We start from the raw sequence: 18,577 nt of genomic DNA on the forward strand, positions 1-18,577 counted from the left end.
GAGCACAGATTCCATTGCAGCCTGTAGTGAAGACCATGGTGAGGCAGGCTGTCCCCCTGCAACCACCTGCAGGCCATGGAGGACCCAATGCCAGAGGAGGGGGATGCCTGAAAGAGGCTGTGACCTTGTGGATTGCTCCGTGCTGGAGCAGACTCCTGGCAGAACCTGTAGCCCTGTGGAGGGAGTAACCCAGGCTGGAGCAGGCTCCTGGCAAGACTTGTGACCCTGTGGGGGACCCATGCTGGAGCAGTCTGTTCCTGAAGGACTGCACCCCATGGAAGGGACCCACACTGGAACAGTTCATGAAGAACTGCAGCCCGTGGGAAGGACCCACATTGGGGAAGTTCACTGAGGACTGTTTCCTGTGGAAGAGACCCCACAGTGGAGCAGGAGGAGTGTGAGGAGCTTCCCCCTGAGGAGGAAGGAGGGGCAGAGACAGTGTGTGATGAACTGACCGCAGCCCCCATTCCCCATCCACCTGCACTGCTATATGTTAAGAGATTGCCAAACCCAGTACCCTGATAGATGCAAGGCTGCCACAGCTTCATGGCCCCAACTTGAAGCAGTGGTGAAGCTGAGCGTGTATTCCCAGTAGGCACACACACAAACACACATATATAGCACACATGTACATGTGGTGGGCCACACAGAACAGCACAAACAGAAACCCTCTGCACAAACACTAACAGCACCGTTGGCATCGTCCTCTTCCCCTGTGTCTCAGGAGTTGGCCTAGACCCTCTAGTCCCTCTTCAGTGAGCTCCTGTGGGTGCCTCACCAAACCATGGTAAGTCTTGTGCAATTTGAAATGCTCTTCTACTGCATCCCATAGCGTGTCCCAAGACCTCTATGCAGTAACTCCCTCAGTCTGGTCTGTAAGGTGGTCTGTCCTGTCCTGTTGCCTCATGATGTGTTTCACACCTGGGCCACGGGCTTGGTCGCTCTCCTGGGAAAGCCATGGGAGCAGATGGTGCAGAGTATCCATTTCTGCCTGGGTTACTGGGGCTCTTCCACTGGCCACTGTGTTTCAGTTTCAACAGCAGGTTGTATTGGAAGTTTCTTTTGGCAAAAACGTTTGGACCAGCTCTGTCCACACCTTAAAAAAATGTTTTTCACAGTATTTTCACATTCACTTCAGTAGGGATTATTTCTTTTTAAGTGGAGTCTTATCATTTGGTTGTATGCCAGAACCTTTGAAAATACTTTATTTTTACCACTGTACGTTGTAGAGTTGATAACATATAAAGGTAAGCCCACTCTTATACCATGAAAAAGACGTCAAAGATTTACTTAGGTATTGTTTCATTCCAGTGTTGTATCTGCAACGGTTGTACTTAAGACTGTCTGATTTCCTGTTGAGTTGTATATCTTTTTATATCTTTGACTTTTGTTTTATTGTAAGAGTCCTTTGAGAATAAGTTGCTCTTTCTTACAGCCAGCAAAAGCTCCTCTGCTTGAAAGAACAGGAAGTTTCAGTGACAGGGAAAGGCAAATCTGATCTTTTTAATGCTATACATATTTTGTGAATACTTTATTCTGAATAAAGCTATCATATTCAGTCTTTTCAAATGAGAATATAGACTGAAGGGTTTCTTTCATTTTAAACTCAAATTTTCATTTTTTGTAAGTTTTATACAAAAAATCATGTTCATTTTTTTAGATACCTGAAATGCTTCTGTATGATTCAGATGAACAGGAAAAGACTGGAAAATCACATAAAGAACTTAAGAAAAAACATTCAGGTAATTCTTAGATGGACCACGAGTTATTATTGCTTACTATTAAACATTTATTCAGTCCTCTGTTGGGCATAGATAAAAGCATAGATGTATACTTTGAGTATGTTTTCGCCAGCATATTCACAGACTTTAGTGTTGTTCACTTGGCAGGCATTTTGCAGAAGGGAACATTGGTCTGGAACATACACCCTGGCTGATCAAACCCCATCTCTTCTACCACAAGCAATCACTACTTATATACAGTTTCATAGACTGATAAAGCTGCATCTTGGTTTGGTTTGCTCTTTGTCTTCCTTCTATGTGGATGTTATTTCACAACCTCAAAATCTGATATTTTGAGAATTTTTCAGTCTATATTTTTTCATTATTTTTGTCCTAGGCTTGTTCATTTTATTTTAGTAATTCTTTATCTCCAATAACTAATTCCTTGTAAGTAATGCCCCTTTTTCAGAATAGTTTGTTTTTGTAATAAAACTTCAAATTTAAGCGTTTTAAAAATAGGGTGTCAGACATAATCTTGGAGACCAGTGCCAGCACTCATTTGCATAGTACTGCTTTTAGTTGCTTTGTGTAAAGCATTAGTCTAAGTAGCACTTAGAAGTCATGGAGCCAACTGAATATAACGTGCCACGTGGTTCATTTGGGGTTTCTTGTTTTGTATTGCTTTTTAAATAGACATTCCGGCCCATAAGAATAATGGCCAAATTTAGGATTTAGTGTTCTTGCTACCATCTATCTTCATCCTAGATCATGGTATGGAATCTATGCCTCAGTACCTATTAAAGGCATCCATTTATATGTAGATATGTTTTAGCAATTTTTCATTTTGTAGGGTAATGCAATTTATTTTACAGTATTATTTGGTTTCTTTTGAGAAACTGTTCAACAAACTGAAGGACCTGGACTGTTCAGAAAAACCATTTAGTCTACCTGTCATCCGAGACAAGGAAGAAGACAAAACCACATGGGGTTCCTTTCTAAAAAAGTCCCAAGTATTTTCAAATTTAATTTCTGTGGAAGTAAAGTTTCTTTTATGGTTAGTGCTCAGTAATGTGCAGTTAATGTTGCTTCCTTTTTGAAACAATTACATATTTAACAGCTTTGGAACAATTTCAGTATATTTCTTTTTGAGGAATATGTATTTCAAATGTTTTTCAAATTATATGTTGTTTCCCTGACAGTACTTTGGAAAAAACATTCGTTTTGATATTTTGAATGTCCTTAATTCATATCTCAAAAAATGTGTTCTGTTGCTCTTCCTTAGTTATTTTAATGTGAGATAAGAATGAGTATATTATTATCTGTGTAACGAATTATACTGTACAGGTGATTCTGATTTTCTGAAGTCATTTCTGGCAATCCATGAATCATGTAAAATGTATGGAGCAACACCTAGCCGATATATGACATTCCTTCATATGTACAGTACCATCAATAACAGTAAAAGAAGAGAGCTAATAAAACGGCAAAACCACTTGCAGGTATGTATTTAAAACATTTTTAACATACGGCTTTTCAAAATACTCTCACATTTGGAAATGCCTTGTGCATTAATGGGCAGTAGCTGCTAACATGGCAGTGTGAGGTCCTCTGTTGACATATGCTCATGCTGCGGTTTCAGGAGAGGAACAGGGTGAATCTTAATGCACGTTGAGGCTCTGTTCAGATGCCTCAAAGAGTGAATAGCGGTTTCTTGTTTTCATTAGTATTTTTCCTCAAGAATATATAGGACTGGGTATGTTCTCTTCGAAGAGTAAGTTACTTCAAAGTGCTTTAAATTTTTTCACCCATATGTATTGGAATTGTATGGCGAACAACCCATCATCTTTCCATCAATTTAAGTCCTGCCTCTGCTTGTATAAATTTTCCCCATGTGGCTTGGTATTCTGTCCTTTTCTTTGTATTTCTGCAATAACTTCCTTCTTTGTGTGATCCTTGTGTCCTTCTAGTTTAAGCTGTTATCTTTAAGTGACAGGACACGTGTCAAGTCTTGTAGAGCTTTGGCCAAGATTCCCTTTGTTGTGATTTTCTCTCATTTTGTGTTTGGAATTGATTTTGAATTCGTTTTCCACACATCAAGCCTTTACATGGTTCTAGACCAAATCCAATTAATCTCACAGATTCACTTTACTCCTGTTACGTATGCATAACATGCTTATTTTTGAAACCTATTTGTTATCTTTCCAGTTCCTCCCCTCTCCACAACCCCCAGAATATTTCTGGAAAGATCTGTATGATCCTTTAGGACATGTAACTTTTGTCTTTACCCTTCTATCTCCCCTTTCAGTTCCTTTTCCCAGTGACTGTTGCTGCTAATCTGAGACCACATTTGCAAAGCTGTATTTCTTCTTAAAGCATCTGTCAAAACCACATTGCTTCCTTGCCTTGTATTCTACACTGTTTTTATTCTGCCAGTGAATCGTTTTCTATCACTGTAGTAAGCAATTTAAGAAGATTTAAGTTTGTAATGATAGAAATTGCCTTTTTATTTATTTAGAAAGTAGTTGTGGTTTGTTTGTGACAAACACTCATTTACTTGTTAAATGCTCTGGTTAAATAAAAGTCATAATTTACATGAAAGTTAAAGATGTTTACGCTAAATCGAAATCATCTTCCAGGTAGTATTTTTTTTCAAATATATCTTGAAATAATTCTGATAATCTGAGTATTGTAAAATAAATAATTTAAAAAATGTGAATAAGGAAAATAATCTTAAACATAATCGAGGCTTTGTATTGTGTACATCTATATTCTTTAGAGAATGTAAAAATATGTAGAAATAGGATAATCTTTCAATTTGTTTAATTTTTGTAGACTTGCTTTTAGATGAGAATATGTGGAGTTGGTATCAGTTAACTAAAATGCTATTGAATCAACGAGGAAAATACTATGTACTAGCTGCTGTTCCATTAAAAGTTTATTATTTTGAGATTTTTGTTTTCAGGTTTTTTATGTAGTAATAAATCTTGCAGTGACACATCTAGAAGTGTCAAATCTCATTTTTATGTTAAATAATACTAAGAAAATTAAATAATATCGAGCATATGTGGAATATACAACAGTATTAGTCTACATCATTCTTAGTTTGTGCATACTTTTTGTAGCTAAACTTCATTTAAATCCATTTAAAATTAATTGCTAAATAACTGCTTCTTGTAAACTTTTATAGGCAGGTGTTTCAAAGCTGAATGAAGCTAAAGCCCTGGTAGATGAACTGAACAGAAAAGCTGGAGAACAAAGCATTTTACTCAAAACAAAGCAGGATGAGGCTGATGCTGCCCTTCAAGAAATTACAGTATCCATGCAGGTGTTGTATACAATTGCATCAAAAGTGGGGTGGGGTGGGGGGAAAGAGATGTTTTTCTAGTTTTGGTCTCCATCACTGTCTGTGCTTTGTATTCCTTTCAAGGGATACAAAACCTGATGCTTTTACAAGAATTTACTTAAAGGAATGCATGAGCCCTGAGGTTTGAATAAGTGTGCAACCAGCAGAGGACTATGTAATTTAAATCATATTTGAACTGATTGAGTAGGAAGAGACCAGTGCAAGTTTTGCACCTGAGTAGTATTTACTGTTGTAGTTAAGTCTGAAGGTTTTCCTAGAACTTCATAAATCCAAACTGATCCATTTTCTAACATTTATTACAGAGAGGAACTTTAAACAAAATACTGACAAGTAGAACTATTTTGAGTAACAGATACCAGGAATTAAATTTGTGGACTACTGAAAGGTTGTATTTCATGAGGTCCGATCCTCTGAAGCTAACCTCAAAGAAGGTTAAATAGTGCTTCTGTGCTCATCACTCCTTGAATTTTTATTCTTCAGCTCAGAGGTGGATGGATGGGGTTTTTTTTGAGGAGGTCATTTTCTTTAGTAGTGTTTTCTCAGTTAAGTAAAATAATTGCGCAGAAAATACATCTCTACATTGATACTTCCAGGAATCATAAATGTAGATAAGCTGTAATGAGTCTGCTGTCATTACACTCTTTGTTTTGTCACTGGTGTAGTCTGGTCAGTCTGAAGTAAACTTCAGTAAAGAAGCTCAACGTCAAAGACATTTCCTGCATGCTTAAAGTAGGTGCCTGCTCTTTCAAAGAGTTTGGTTCACAGTGCTTTAAAGGAGCATTACTTCTCATTTTTGTAAGTCTACTTCTGTTGGCAATTTTTTATACTTATTAGGCGCTATCTGCCTACTGTACATGGATTTGAGTAATGATCGGCTTGGTGTGTTCACTGCTGGCCTCAAAGAATATATTTTGACATTTTCCCTGATTTCTGTTTTCAATGTGTGTCTGCTGTTGTCCAGTAGAGTTACAGATTGTGTGGCCAGCACATACTACACTGTAGGACAAAGTCAAATAGGCCAAAAGTAATGAAACATGATGGGGCCACTGATATCAGAAAAATTTCAGTAGAACTCTTGATTATTTCCATTAGCATAAAGTATAGGTGCCCTCTAACATTTTAATGTCACTTCAAATGTTCTAGTTCATGTAAGAGAGATGACTCTAATACATACAGGCTCTTTTAATCTTCTTACAGAACAAGGCTTTTGACCTACAACTGAATTTTAAGGTTTTCTTATTCAGAGCTATCACTCAGTACATGTACATTTGCATGAAATGTCTAATCTAGTTTTATGTGGCTAACGTTTTATGAATTTGAATGTAATCTTCAATGACATGCTGGTCTTTAGCTTGGGTTAAGTGCTTAGGAAGATTGTTAATCTCAAAGTTTTCTCTGCTTATATACATGTTATCTTCTGCTACAAATTCAACGCAGCTCCATCTGCTGGTTGCAATAATGCGTTTTGTACTGGCAAAATGGAAACTCTGGGCTTTGTTATCTTGTATCTTTTAGTTGAACCGAGTCTAGAAATTAGTCTTCTTTTATGTTATACATTTTATGCATTTATCCTCAATTACTTGCTTTTGTAATGGTATTAGTAGTCCCTGTTTTGTTTGGGATTGTTTTTGTTAACTTCAGGATATGTAAGGTCCTTTTTATTGTCATTTTATATACTAGGTATTTTTTGTTGTACTGAAGTGCTTAGGAGTCCTGGAGGTACTTGGTAGCTACTGTCTGCTATATGGTAGGCACAATACAAATCCAGGGGAAAAAAAGCTGTAAACCCAAACAGCTTACAGTGTATCTGTAGGACAGGTATCTTTACCGACAGATGGGAGCAAATTTAGAAGTAAATAATGTATTAATGTTTTTAGGCTAATAGGTTGTAGTTCCAACACAACTGGCGCTTTTATGAACGTTATAGAAAAGGAGTGTTTTAATGGTGTCATGAAAGAAACAGAAAAGTGAGCAGCTACAAAGACAATGACAGGAAGATACTACTTTCAAATGTAGTAAGAATGTTATAGGGGCTGTCACTCTTACCCTTTTAGAGGGGGACTAACATCTTGATAAGGAATGGAAAATCAAAGGCAAGGACAAAAGAAATCATAATGTGCCTCAAAAATAGAGGTACAGGTCTTGTCTGTGGCAAAGAAAGGGAAGGAGACACAGTAAAAGCGAAAGATGTTTATTTCATATAATTTAGTTACCTAGTCAACCTGTCTAGTATCAAAAAGTCTCAGATATTTTATCATATGATATTGTGCGAATTGTGTTATAATCAAGATTAAAATAAATAAGAGAACTAAAGGTATAAAACCTGTGTAAATTTGAAAACTAAAGGTATTTTTTTACAGAGTGCTAGTGAGCAAAAAACAGAAATGGAAAAAATAAAACACCGGATAGCAGAAGAGGCTGCAGAAATAGAAGAAAGAAAAAGAAAAATTGAAGATGAACTAAAAGAGGTTCAGGTAAGAGCTGATAAGGAAATGTAATATATTTCAGTCTGATTTTATTTGACTTAAGTCCTGCCATGCAAAATGGTTGTGCAAAATTTATCCCTGTATTTCTTAAATTTTGCTCTGATTTATCTTGATATTAAAACTTTTATGCGTTAGAAAACAGTATTCTATTTGCCAGATTTAGATTGTCATTTTGGCATTTATATTCTGTTAGACCTTAATTACAGAAAGAATTTTCAGGCCAAATCTTACCTCCAGTTGCTATTTCTATTCTGCCATGGTCTGCAGCTGAGTTCTGCAAATATTACGGAATGTTTTTCAATTACTAATATCTTATATAGACCAACTACATTCCTCTGCCTTTGTCAAGCTGGTAATATCATAGGGCTTCGTTCTATGAGCTGAATGGAAATAGTTTATTAGGAGATACATTTCCATTTATTAGTAAATCCTGAAAATTATATATCCTAATGGTGCCATAGCAAACTGCTTGTTCAAGAAACTTCAAGCTATTAACCATGATTTTTTGGGGAGATATGTGTGTTCAAACATTGCTTTTAATCTCTATTTTTCATCTCATCCATTTTAAAATTGTACTAAGGAGGAAGCAAGTAACTTAATTTTTATCCTTTTAAATATCATAGGTGCCAAGGAATTATATCACTGTATCGAAAGTGATAGAACTACAGGATTAGGGTACATCCCTCTCTGTGGTCTTTGACAAATATGAAGGATGTGCAAGGGTGCACAGTTTTTAATGATAATCTTTAACTTTCTTCTGTTTTCTTATAATTTTGTTGCTTTGTTGATAAGGGCAAAGTCTGTCTGGATTTTTTTAGCTACTGAAAATAGAAAGGTTTTGTGACCTCTGCTTCCACATATCTTTACAAAGATATCCTCAAGCATGCCTATAAATAGTAATTAGCATCATTATTAGAACATATCTTTATCACAATGAACTTCTAAGCAATGAAAGAGCAAACAAACATGATTGATACTATCTAAATAATTATGTGCTGAATGAAGAGTTAGGGAATGTCAGGATTATAATATGCTGTTTTATATGGAAATATATTTATTGTCACTTAAACACATGGCAATTTTTTAATTATTTGTGCACATGAATATGCATCAATGATGGTTAGTTAATAAAATATGTAAAAAGAACAAGGAATTGTATTAAAACTGAAATGGCAAATATTCAGTTTCTTGTATCATCACCTCTCCTTTAATGTGTTTTTATGTTTTAAGCCATTGGTTAATGAAGCTAAATTAGCAGTTGGAAATATAAAGCCAGAGTCTTTGTCAGAAATCCGGTCACTACGGATGCCCCCTGACATAATCAGAGACATACTAGAAGGAGTGTTACGGCTGATGGGGATTTTTGATACATCATGGGTGAGCATGAAGAGGTGAGGATTTTTTTAAATAAAGCTTTAAACTTAAACAGTAATTTATAATATCAAATACTTTCTGTTATATTCAGGAAAAGCATGTGTGAAGGATTCTTTTGTTTCATATGGAAATAACCTCTTTAACATTTGTTTCTTATTTAATTCTTTTTACAGTTTCCTGGCAAAAAGGGGTGTGAGGGAGGACATAGCAACCTTTGATGCCCGTAATATTCCAAAAGAAATACGAGAGAGTGTTGAAGAACTTCTTTCTAAAAACAGAACATCTTTTGATCCAAAGGTAATTCCTGATTGCATTATATAAAATGAAAAAAAGACAAAAAGGAAAAAAAAGAAAGAAAACCTCCATGATGGTCTAATTTGCCAACATAATTTTTAGAATTAACTTAAATTAGAGAAAAATTGATGAATTTGTCAGTATAAGAGATCTTTGTGTAGCAGAGATTACTCTGTTGCGTACTGCCTCCAGCAGTGAAAATTTTGTGGGTGACTGAGGAGTGGTGGGATGATAAGTCGCTACGGAGTCGAGTCCTCAGAGGTTTTTGTCACTGGTATAAATTAGAACTCAGATCAAGCAATTTTAACTGGCTCCTTTTTGGCCTCCTTGTAGCACTAAGAGTCTTAACAGCACACTTAATTAGAAAAAGGAGGATTAATGATGATTAAATGTATGGGTGATCTTTGAGAACTGATTTTGCAGCAGCTATAAAAAAGAATTCTTGTATACTAGTTCCTTATTTTTAAAAGGAAGGTGGTAGCTCCCTGAGAAGGAGCACTGATAAATTATGCATTAATTTAAAACTTCTTAACTTCAGTGAAGCTTCATAGTTCTAAAGACACCCTTTTTTTTTTTTTTTTTTTAACATAGGTTGATGACCTATAATATAGTCTCTTGGTAACAATTCAGAGGAGCAGTCCTTAGTAGTGCCAGTTAGGTGGCTAACTGGCATATTTGAGTTGATAACTCATAAATCTGTTGCAGTTTTTTATTTATCCTGTATTAATCTTATCTACATTATACTTCAAGGACTTTCTTGTAACCGTTTCTGATTTTTTCAGAATGCTAAACGAGCTAGTGCTGCAGCTGCTCCATTAGCGGCTTGGGTGAATGCCAATGTCCAGTATTCCCACGTCCTAGAACGAATTCAGCCTTTGGAAAAAGAAAAGGCTGGCTTGGAAGTGTAAGTTACACACTGTTACAAAGTAAATGTTCTTAATTCCAATGGTGATAGGTGAAACTAAAGTTGTCAAGGAGGAATTGAGGTTTATTAAAAACAAAAGATACAAGGAACTGTATCTCATCCATAGGTGATAAAATGTTCATGCTTAGACAGAAGAAGTAAGTGTGCAATATGTTGTTTCCCCTGGAAGGTGTGTCTTGGATAATTTTTGGCCTGTCACAAGTTACCTGTCCTAGCTGAAATGTATCAGGGAGGAATGAACATCACAGTTATGCTTAAAATGTATCCTGTCAGTGAAACCCATGCTGTTTTGAGATGAATTGTTTGACTTTTCTTGGTCATCTACCAAGCATAATCAGTTTCTACTTAGGATCAAAAAGATATGACATAGTTTCAGGACCTTCCATAGCCTGAGGAATCTGTAATAATTGTTTTGCCAGGTCTTAAAATTCTGTATTGGAAGAATTTGTTCTGATCTTTAGGAATACATTTGAATGGTGTGTTTGGTTTCCATTTTTAAAGCTATATCATGAGAAATAGTCAAAACTTTTACATAGAAACCCAGATTTTTATTAATATAAATCACAATAAAGAACTGTCTCTGAACTATCTCTATGTAAATGACTTTTTTATTACTTTTACTGTTTTTTTCCCTTTGGATCCATAGTCTTAAAATAAATATTACATTTTTGTAGTAATCTCAAGAAAACTGAAAGTAGAAGACAGAAGTTAGAAGATCTTCTGAATTCTGTTGGTCAAAGAGTATCAGAACTGAAAGATAAGTAAGTTGGGTTTGTTTATTTCAAGATATAAATAAAAATATTGATGGTTTTATAGTATGAATAATGAAATTTATCTAACCAAATGTAATTCCCTAGTCTGAAAAACATTTACATCAGAAGTAGTGATAATTAGGCTGTCTATACACTCGGTGGAGGTAAATAAATACTGTTAGAATACAGTTCATCTCATCGATCAGATTAAATGCTCCTTAAAAGTACCTGCTTATCACTACTGACTGTGTTGGAAGCCTTCAGTGCAGACATTGTAGATGTCAAAGATAAGCAGTATAGCAGTATGTGTCTCACTTTTTAAATCCAAGAGGACTTTACTGTCTGCTTAAGACTTTGGAAACATTCCTATACAAGACTTCTATTGATTACAACTTGAATAACAGCAGTTCTGTTTCTTTTAGGATGGCCTACTTTTCTGACAGTTAGCCATCTCCTTTTTTCTTAGCATCTCATCATGTACGTGACTCACAATGGCATAAAAATTGCTGTAGTGAACCTTTAAACTTTCTCCAAATTCAGTTTAATCCAAGTCTTTTAGCCTGATGTTTCTATTATGTAGTTAGTATAGGAGATACATTACAACCTGACATATGTGCATATTACTAAAAGGTGTGTTTTGTAGTCTGCAAAAAAAAAATAATTGGAGTATTCTTCTTGTCATTCAGCTATATAGTGATGTTTTAGCTTAACTTTATATTATATACTATGTATTACAGTTAAATATATTACCTTTTAAAGGTGGATTATTAAATACATTATTTTAATAAAATATAAGCTATTTAGTTATTAAACATTACAAAATAATACCTAAACCTTGCCTGTTATTTAGGGCATGCTGTTACTTTGAAGTAGTTTAGGAAATAAGAGTACCGTGCATTGAACTGGTGTCATCTGAGTGAATTAGCAATATTCTCCTTTTAAGGTTTCATAGATTAAATTTACCAAAAAGTTACAAACAGATAGCATGGTGTTGAGCCTGCTATTGTCCTGACTAGGTGTGGAACAAGACTCAACACAATCACTAAGATCAAGTCATACTGTTTAAGTAGAAGAAGGAATGATTTTCAGACATTATAGTCTATATTGCAAATGTATTTTTAAATCTCATGTGTGCATCTATCTAAATTTTGTTAGTTAAAAGTCTAATAAGCTCATCTGTCAGTTAGAACCAGAAGGTATAAAAAAAAATATGCAGTTGTGTTCTTCATGAACAAACCATAAGGAAGGAATTAATTATAAATTCAGGCAGTTAAGCTGCCTTGAAAATAACTGTCCATAAGTTTAGTAGTTCATGATAGCAATTACAAACAGTAGTTATTTTACAGATTCCAGAGCAGAACAACAGAAGCAGCAAAACTTGAAGCAGAACTAAGTAAAGCTCAGAAAACATTGAAAGCTGCAGAGGTACTGATAAATCAACTCGATAGGGAACACAAAAGATGGAGCACGCAGGTTAGTGAAAATTTTCATTAATACCTTTTCTAGCTGATAATTTGAAAATACAGGTTTTGCACTGTTAGGAGAATGTGAGTTATTGCCATTCTGCATGTCTACTAAGTGTACATTTATCTGATTTCTCATTAGAAATAAAAGCTTTTCTTCCTTCTGAAACTTACATTTACTTCACTGTACAAGTTACCTTACCTATATCACATAGCTACAGAATGTGTAAGCTCCTGCTCTGCCCCCCATTTAATACAGAACATACAGTGTTCTTTGATGGATGTTTTTCAATCACAATAATAATGTAATTGCTGTGATGGCTGAACATGTCAGCAGTTGGACCCTCCAAGTTGAGATACAATCAAAAGGGACAGATTTTGGGAAAGCATTACGCAATCACAGTCTTAAACCATATCTCCTTTGTGGGATCAATACTGGAAATGCAAATGTCGACCTACCCAAAATGTTGGGTTGCTATTGAAGTCTTCACTTACGTATTTGAAATTTTTTTGATTCTAAAGTAGGGAAGTGAACATATCTTACTTGCTCAAGTGGTACATTTGGAAGAAGCTGGCAAGCCTTTGGACATGCAGGCCCTTCTTCAGTCTGAAAAAGAAAGGAAAATTTCAAGATATAGACAAGCTGAAAATAGCTGTCACCTCCAGAAAGCAATACCAAACTTTCTTGGGTATCTTAAAATGGAAAAACTCCTCTTGGTTAGAGACATAGTCCTGTCTCTCCATTGACACTGAAAAAAGACTAAATAATTAGACTAATTGCCTGCATTTTGAAGAACCAAAGTTAGCGTTAGATGAATCCTTCTGTAGGTTGACCAGCATAATGAAAAAACAAGGAAGATTTTCCTCTGAAAGTAGCTTTACAGCTATTCTATCTGCTGTAATAAGGATTTGGTATATTTTAACCTCAGAGTTTAAACGCTTCTAAAAGTGATTCTTGACAGTTTTTCACTCTGGTACATTATCCTCGTCTTTAGAAAGTTCGAACTATCTGTTAATGGTATGCTGTAGACACATTAGTCTGGAATAATGTAGATACATTAGTCAGGAAGTCATCCCATATTGAAAACAGTGAAAAAGAAGTATTCCTCTCTCTTTAAATTAAGGAGGAAGTAATAAAAAGTTGGGGGTTTTTTGGTAATGTCAGTTTGATTAAAGTAAAAAACTGACAATACTTTTAAACAGAGATATTTTCTCCAAAACACCAGAACATTTCAAAGCAGAGATGATGTAGTTCAGATAAATTATTTGAAGATGTATGATCTATGTATTTTATCATGTGTGTAGTGAATCACATTTTTAAGTGTAATAGGTGCATGTAGTATTTGGTATATGTATGCATATTGTAAGTGTTGCTCACTAGCTGAATGTGACTAGGGTCATGTATTTCTTATTTTTCTTACTATAAATACTATATATCCAGCTACTTATAAGTAACAAGGTGAACTGTTAGTCAAATTCATAGATTTTAGTGGCTAAATTCTCAGAAACATCTGTCCATGCTCTAGCCCAGAGATAGAAAGAACTTCTCCTATATTTTCATGTGTGTTGCTGTGGGTTAGCTAGGTATAGATACCCAAAATGCAAAAGAGAGACTGTCCCAACTGTAGTTTTAACAACAGGCAAATTTAATTCTGACTTTTTAGTAACTGATGCGAAATATTAACATAGTTTTTCTGTGCAATACACTTTTTTTTTTTTTTTGAAGGTGTCGGAGATAACAGATGAACTGGCTACGTTACCTAAAAGGGCTCAGTTAGCAGCTGCATTTATTACCTATCTTTCTGCTGCTCCTGAGGATCAGAGGAAAACCAGCTTGGATGAATGGACCAAATCAGCAGGCCTTGAAAGTAATTTTGTGTGTGTGTGTTTGTGTGTAAGTAATTCAGCTTGATTGAGGAAATGAAAAATGCCAGTGAATTCCAGTGAACAGTCTCAATTGTCTTGGTGTTCCCAAATGAAAAGTAGCAACATTTTCATACTCAAGAAATATTTGCATGTACAGACAGACTATTTCTTGGGATTATTCTATTAATTATTAAGATTATAAATACTTCTAAATTTTTATGATTTAGCTCCATAGTCCTTGTTTAAAAAAGAACAGTTTACATGAATGAATGTATTCACATTAACTGTTGTAAATTTGCCAATGCATTCTGAATTGGTCTGCTTTTTCAGTAATGATTTTTATTTAAGTATGCTAATAACGCCATTAAATATTTTTATAACATCAGCTAGTTAATAGTAATAAGTTTAAGCAATAAAATAATAAATTTCAGGGAAATCTATAGATTTGCACTGTGTATAGGGTGGTAAGTCCATAAAAATTATGAAGACTATAAATACTAGCACGAACTTACTCCCTTTCGTTTATCAGAGTTCGATTTGCATCGGTTCCTGTGTACAGAAAGTGAGGAGTTAGTCTGGAAAAGTGAAGGTTTACCTTCAGATGATCTTTCAATCGAAAATGCTCTTGTCATCTTGCAGGTAAATTTTGGGGGTTTTGTCTTGTCTTGGAAGTATTTAAACTTCTACAGATTTCAGTAATATAGCATCTTTCTGGAATTTTGAACTATTTCATTTGTGTTATTTTATTAGCAGCACAGAACACACACAGAGAAAAATATACTTATGTAACTCTGGGTATTCTGTAGCAAAAGGAAAAAAGCAGTTAAACAAAATACATGTTTTCCTTTTTTGCTTTAAAGTTTTCTTCCAGACGTCAAACAGACAAAACCTGATGTCAGTCTATTGAGGCTTGAAGTGTGAATCATCATTAACACCGGTATAATCAGTGGAAGATGATGTCCCATCTATGTTCATTTTGACTTATCATTTCTAATACTTTTTTTGTCAGTAAAAAGAAAAGTCTATATACAGATACCTTTCAAAACATCTAGATTTTAAACGTTCGAATTTCATCAGGTTAGCTCTGTCATATAGGATACAAAATGCCATTCACTTAAGGTCAGTAGCTACTAATATTTGGGAAAAGAATGATAATACTATGCTTATAATCATGATTCAGTTCTATCATATAATTATATAAAGATATATAACATATAATAAATATACATACACAACTGCACAGTTATGTACATAATATTGTAGTTATAATGTAGGTAGTTACTAGATCTGCTAGAAAGTAAAGATGTAATGCCATGAGGAGAATTTGCTTTTGCCACAGGTAGTTTGCTTTGATGATTGATGTTTCTGTCAAATGATTTACAGCCATTTCTCCAATTAAAATTTATCATCTTTATACTAGATCTAGTTATTCCTTTCTCAGTTTGATTGGAAAGCTCTCCAATAAATATGAACTTGTACACTTAAAGCTACTTACATGCTATAATCAAATCTTATTTTCATCTCTTTCCTTAGTTGAATAGATTGAGCTCTTAACAATCTTACTGTGTATGAAGAGCTTTTTCAAGCCCTCCCTCTGCTCAAATGATTTTCTTTGTACACAGGTTTTTTTCCCCACATCCTTTTAAAACTGGAATTGGACATGGTATTTTACCGATGTCATCTACAGTACAGTTCTCAAGCTTTTGTGCTCATCAGCTTTTGATTCTTGGATATTGTCTGTGTTTCCCTGTTGTTCAGTTTGAGATCTGTGTAGCCAGTCAGTCTTGAATAGTAGGACTCAGAACAGTTTCAGGGTTTGGGTTTTTTTTTAGATTCTATCAGACTGAACCGGAGGATTGCTGAAAATACACATTTAAACTCACAGCAAGTTTGCTGATGACACAAAATCGGGAAGAGTGGCTGATAACACCAGAGGGTCAAGCTGTCTCCCAGAGGGTTCTTGACAGGCTGGAGAAATGGGATGACAGTAATCTCATGAAGTTCAACAAGGGGGATTGCAAAGTTCTGCTCCTGGGGAAGAATAACCCCATGTACCAATGTATGCTGGGGGCCACCCAGCTGCAAAGCAGCTTTGCAGAAGAGGACCTGGGAGTCCTAGTGGACAGCAGATTGTACCTGAGCTGGTGATGGGCCCTTGCTGAGTAGAAGGCCAATGCTATCCTGGGCTGCATTAGGCAAAGTATTGGTAGCGGGTGAAGGGAGCTGACTCTTCCCCTCCCTCTACTCAACACTGGTAAGGCCACACCTGGAGAATTGTGTCCAGCTCTGGGCTCCTCAGCCCAAGGGAGACATAGATGTACTGGAGACAGTCCAATGAAGGGACACAAATACGATGAAGGCAGTGGAGCATCTCTCCTGTGAGGAAGGGCTGGAAGAGCTGGGATTGTGTAGCTTGGAGAAGAGAAGGCTCAGGGGGAGCTTCTCAATTTCTGTACCTGAATGGAGGGTGCAAAGGCAGCGGAGCCAGGCTGTTTTCACTGGTACCTAGTGACAGAGCCAGAGGCAAGAGGCACAAACTGACACACAGGAGGCTCCGTCTGAACATCGGGAAGCACTTGTTTGCAGCAAGTATGACTGAACGCTGGCATAGTTTGCCCATGGAAGTGGTGCAGTCTCGATCCCTGGAGATACTCAAAAGCCATCTGGACATGGTCCTGGGCCATTGGCTATAGTGGCCCTGCTCAAGTGGGGGTGTTGGCAAGATGACCTCCAGAGTTCCCTTCGAATCTCAACCATTCTGTGATTCTGTGAAATCTTAAATGCACATGTCAACTGTGAATAGGTCTCTTTTCACTTGCCTCACTTACTGTTATCTCTGTGGTCACTCTTTGTTGTGACCATTGCGTAAGTTCTGAGCACTGACATAATTAGTATATTGATGGTTAAAATCTCAGCGTTTGGAAAGCAATATGTATAGCATAACGTATCTTATATAATAAAATAGTAAAGCTTTGCATAGTACCAATATGGGAACCACACATTAATAAAGGTTTTATTAAAATGAAAACCTGCTGTCTCGTCAGTATACATGTTACTAGGCAATATCACCAAAATATTCTACATTGTAGTGTTTGCAAGTTTGAGATCTATATTTGTTTGCCATTATAAGTAAAACAATACTTGTATCTTTATGCTGGCAAAATACTTACATTCACTACTCTTTCTAAAATGCACTGAGGTCAAAAACCAGAAGTGCTGTTCCTTTGCCCACCACAGGAAGAAAAAGGAAAAATAATAAATACCTTTTCTAAGTTTCAAAGCAGTTATGAATAACAAAAAGCTGTGTGTTACTGAATAGAGTCCTGTTTTTAAGAGAAGGTGAAGAACTGCCTAACTTTAGCAGGATAAACATCTGAGAATCTTAGGTTTAGTTGTTTGGGTTTTTTCTTCTTTTATTTAAAAAAACTGAAGAAGTAAAACTGAAGAAAATTCTTTCTACTGGTTGTTTGGGTTTTTTGTCATTTTGTTCTTAGGCTCTTATTTTTTCTTTAAAGAGTTTGTTAATGAAAAATATTTTAAAATTACTATACCATTAGTTTGGGGAGATAAAAAAGGACTTTATTCTTTAACAAGACAGATTTCAGTAAATAATATTAAAAATTATCTTTTTCCCCTAGAGTAAAGTTTGCCCATTTTTGATAGACCCTTCTTTCCGGGCTACTGAGTGGTTGAAGACACATTTGAAGGACTCACGTTTGGAAGTTATTAACCAACAGGTGCAGTATTTACTCTTGGTCTTACAAATCTGCTCTGCCTGAGCTCACTGTGTTCTAGAATTTAGAGAGCAATTTTTAAAGGGGTATAATAGCACTCACCAAAATTGGGTGATATTACATGATATATATAATTTCTTACATAGTTCTAGGTTACAATGCTTCTTAAATGGTACTGAAAGTTTGTTTACTCAGGGAGGAGATCAGAGTATTTAAAGTTGGAGAGTAAACATCTGGTGTTACTTGTACATTTTGCCTCTTCATGCTGCCCTCTCCAAGAATATCAGTATTTCCTGCTGAGAGGGAAGTAGTAAAAGATTTGTAAACAGAGAGGTCTTTTGTATTTTTGGTTGCAGTTCACTGGATTTCAGGGGGTATCTATACACTTCTTCCCTGTGATTTTTGTGTTGTATTATCTACATTGGAAGTTGGATTTCAGTTTGAGATTAAGGTATCTAAGATTAACTGCTACGCGTCACTGTTTACATGGGTGGTGAGGTGTGGCTCAGTGGCAGACACACATAGGCAGGCATCTAGTGCCATTCAGAAGTCCTTTATGGAACCCCACCTGGCTTCAAGATATGGCTTCAACAGAATG

General features: G+C 35.7%; 1 protein-coding gene across 2 annotated transcripts in view; it reads left to right on the top strand.

Annotated features, from left to right (window-relative positions):
* DYNC2H1 (dynein cytoplasmic 2 heavy chain 1) overlaps window positions 1–18,577 on the top strand; it is a 178,024-nt gene that overhangs the window by 55,339 nt on the left and 104,108 nt on the right. For both annotated transcript variants that reach the window (XM_056327288.1, XM_056327289.1), the window contains exons 53-64: window positions 1,661–1,742; window positions 3,066–3,220; window positions 4,909–5,046; window positions 7,446–7,559; window positions 8,802–8,962; window positions 9,119–9,242; window positions 10,022–10,143; window positions 10,839–10,925; window positions 12,263–12,389; window positions 14,106–14,247; window positions 14,775–14,884; window positions 17,884–17,982. In XM_056327288.1, coding sequence (XP_056183263.1) covers window positions 1,661–1,742; window positions 3,066–3,220; window positions 4,909–5,046; window positions 7,446–7,559; window positions 8,802–8,962; window positions 9,119–9,242; window positions 10,022–10,143; window positions 10,839–10,925; window positions 12,263–12,389; window positions 14,106–14,247; window positions 14,775–14,884; window positions 17,884–17,982 — 1,461 coding nt within the window. The remainder of the gene's footprint in view (window positions 1–1,660; window positions 1,743–3,065; window positions 3,221–4,908; window positions 5,047–7,445; window positions 7,560–8,801; window positions 8,963–9,118; window positions 9,243–10,021; window positions 10,144–10,838; window positions 10,926–12,262; window positions 12,390–14,105; window positions 14,248–14,774; window positions 14,885–17,883; window positions 17,983–18,577) is intronic.

Source organism: Falco biarmicus, chromosome 2 (assembly GCF_023638135.1).
Source record: "Falco biarmicus isolate bFalBia1 chromosome 2, bFalBia1.pri, whole genome shotgun sequence".
Lineage (NCBI taxonomy): Eukaryota > Metazoa > Chordata > Aves > Falconiformes > Falconidae > Falco > Falco biarmicus.